The 2,599-nt window shown below is 48.6% G+C and overlaps 1 protein-coding gene across 1 annotated transcript in view; it reads left to right on the forward strand.

Annotated features, from left to right (window-relative positions):
• The window catches only part of Cd320 (CD320 molecule), a 5,430-nt gene extending 3,942 nt beyond the window's left edge, over nt 1-1,488 (forward strand). Inside the window, exons 3-5 of the mRNA XM_021218123.1 lie at nt 229-459; nt 752-913; nt 1,021-1,488. Of these exons, the coding sequence (XP_021073782.1) occupies nt 229-459; nt 752-913; nt 1,021-1,163 (536 nt within the window). The 3' untranslated portion in view covers nt 1,164-1,488. The remainder of the gene's footprint in view (nt 1-228; nt 460-751; nt 914-1,020) is intronic.
• The last annotated feature ends 1,111 nt before the right edge of the window (nt 1,489-2,599 follow it).

The following is a 2,599-nucleotide window of genomic DNA, read 5'->3' on the forward strand; positions in this document are numbered from 1 at the left end:
GAGAGAGAGAGAGAGAGAGAGAGAGAGAGAGAGAGAGAGAGAGAGACAGGGTTTCTTTACATATTGATAGCTGTGTTAGAACTCACTGTGTAGACTAGGCTGGCCTCCAACTCAGAGATTTGCTTTCTCTGTCTTCCAAGTGCTGGGATTAAAGGTGTGCACCACCATGCCTGGCATACTGCATTTTCTTTCATGGATGTTTTGAACCTGATTGACTCTATGTTTCAGGGATTGAGTCATGTGCTCAGAATGGGCAGTGCCAACCACAGCCTGCCCTTCCTTGCTCCTGTGACAACATCAGTGGTTGCTCTGTTGTCTCTGACAAGAACCTCAACTGCAGCCGCCCGCCCTGTCAGGAGAGTGAGCTGCGTTGCATACTGGATGATGTCTGTATTCCACACACGTGGCGCTGTGATGGCCATCCAGACTGTCCTGACTCCAGTGATGAGCTCAGCTGTGGTTTGTGTCCTGGGATCTTGGTATACCTGTGTGGGTGGGGAAGGCTGGCAGTTATTTAAGGACATTTGTTTCCTACCCATGGGTGACTAGTTTGAGGATGTGAACACATGCGTCCTCCCAGGCCTTCGTCCCTGAGGTGGTGGACAAGACATCATCAGGATTAGGGATTTCCCACCAACTTTACTCTGTCTTAGCTCAGGATGAATTCCAAGAGTTGGGCACTTGAAACCTTATGTACCATACTGCTAAGCCTTGGGCACCCCTCAGCTGCTGATGCCTGGGCTTGTTGCAGACACTGACACAGAAACTGACAAGATATTCCAGGAGGAGAATGCCACAACTACAAGGCTTTCTACGACCGTGGAGAATGAGACCTCGTTCAGGAATGTAACATTTACCTCTGCTGGGGGCTCGTCCCGAAGCCCAAGTGCCTATGGGGTTATTGCCGCTTCTGGTAAGATAGGCTTTCCCATGTGAGAAGCTTGGGGCTCTCCACTTACTCATCTGTGATAGTCCCTACCCTCCTTGTCCTACTCCTGACCATCTGTCTGTCCCCTACAGGGGTGTTGAGTGCCATCCTGGTTTCAGCCACCCTTCTCATATTGCTACGCCTCCGAGGTCAGAGTTATCTGCCCCCATCAGGGCTGTTGGTGGCTGTGAAGGAGTCGCTGCTGCTGTCAGAAAGGAAAACCTCTCTGATCTAAGGACACATGGTTACCGCCTGGCCCTGAGTGCAGTCAGACCGGGACAAAGGAACAGTGGAACATGCAAGTAGCTGCTGGCTTCTCAGCTTTGAGATCTGGGCTCCTTTGGGCACAGAGAACTTGGATTTTTAAGCTTCGACAGATATGGTCCTAGAGACTGGGGTCCTCAGATGCTCCCTTTGTATGTGGTGAGCTTGGCTGGAAAATTGCCATAGCCAGGACTGAGGGGCTGGCCTCAGGATGCTCTCAAGAAATGGGGCTACTGAGGTTTAGACACTCCTGCTGCTCACATTGATGGGTGGCTATTAAAGTTTCTTCACCCCTCTGTCTGCCTCGAGCCTCTGTTTCCCTTGGCCTGGGCAGCCTATGGTCTCTTCTGGATCTCCTTCTACCTTTTAAAAGGGAGTCTTCAGCCAAGAGGTCTGTGTCCTGGACATTTCCTCCTATACTTTACTTTTATAAAGTGAGGCTAGGTATTGAGTCCATACTTAACATTAACAGTAGGCTTAATAGAGGAAGAGGAGACCTGAAGTAGTGTTTCCTTATTGGGCATTTCTTTGTCATGGCTTCTTCTGTGACATGGAAGCTGGGCAAACCTGATTTGAACTTGTCTATCCCCTGTTTTTGCAGGGCTATAATCCCAACAGTTGGGAAGGGGAGATAGGAGAATTAGAAGTAATAGGCCTGATATACATACCTGTAATTCTAGCACTGGGGAGGTTGAGGCATGAAGATCTGGAGTTCAAGGAATGTCTGGGCTATTCAGTGAGACCTTATTTCCTTTCTTCCCCAGATGCAGTTGGTTGATGTTTTATGAGACAGTTCTGTTCTAGGCTAACAGGTTGTTTACTGTCTAGCAATGAGTTAGCCCTGGGAGATAGGGAAGGGCTGTCTCCATGTCATAACTGAAGTCCAAGATACCTGAACATGGACATACAGAAAAGAAGAAAATATTGTTAATACTACTTGACTTCTGAGTAACAAGGCCAGAGCTCTTCTCAGACTCTCACATTCCTAAGTAAAATGGTGGGGACTGTTGGAATGCCTCCAACAGGCAGAGGAGAGACCTTCCTGGTATCTCTGTAACTCCTATTAACCTCAGGTCCCATGATGAGTATTGGAGCTCTGAGGATACACAAGTAAGAGGACCTGAATTAGGATCCCCAATACCCATATACTGAGGGTGGGTATGAGAGCAGGAAGATCCCAGGGACTTGCTGGCTAGATAGTGTAGCCTGAGAGTTTAAGATTCAGTGAGAAACCTTGTTTCAAAAAATAAAGGGAGCCGGACGTGGTGGCGCACGCCTTTAGTCCCAGCACTTGGGAGGCAGAGGCAGGCGGATTTCTGAGTTCGAGGCCAAACTACAAAGTGAGTTCCAGGACAGCCAGGGCTACACAGAGAAACCCTGTCTCGAAAAACCAAAAAAAAAAAAAAA

This window comes from Mus pahari, chromosome 18 (genome assembly GCF_900095145.1).
Source record: "Mus pahari chromosome 18, PAHARI_EIJ_v1.1, whole genome shotgun sequence".
In the NCBI taxonomy this organism is placed as follows: domain Eukaryota; kingdom Metazoa; phylum Chordata; class Mammalia; order Rodentia; family Muridae; genus Mus; species Mus pahari.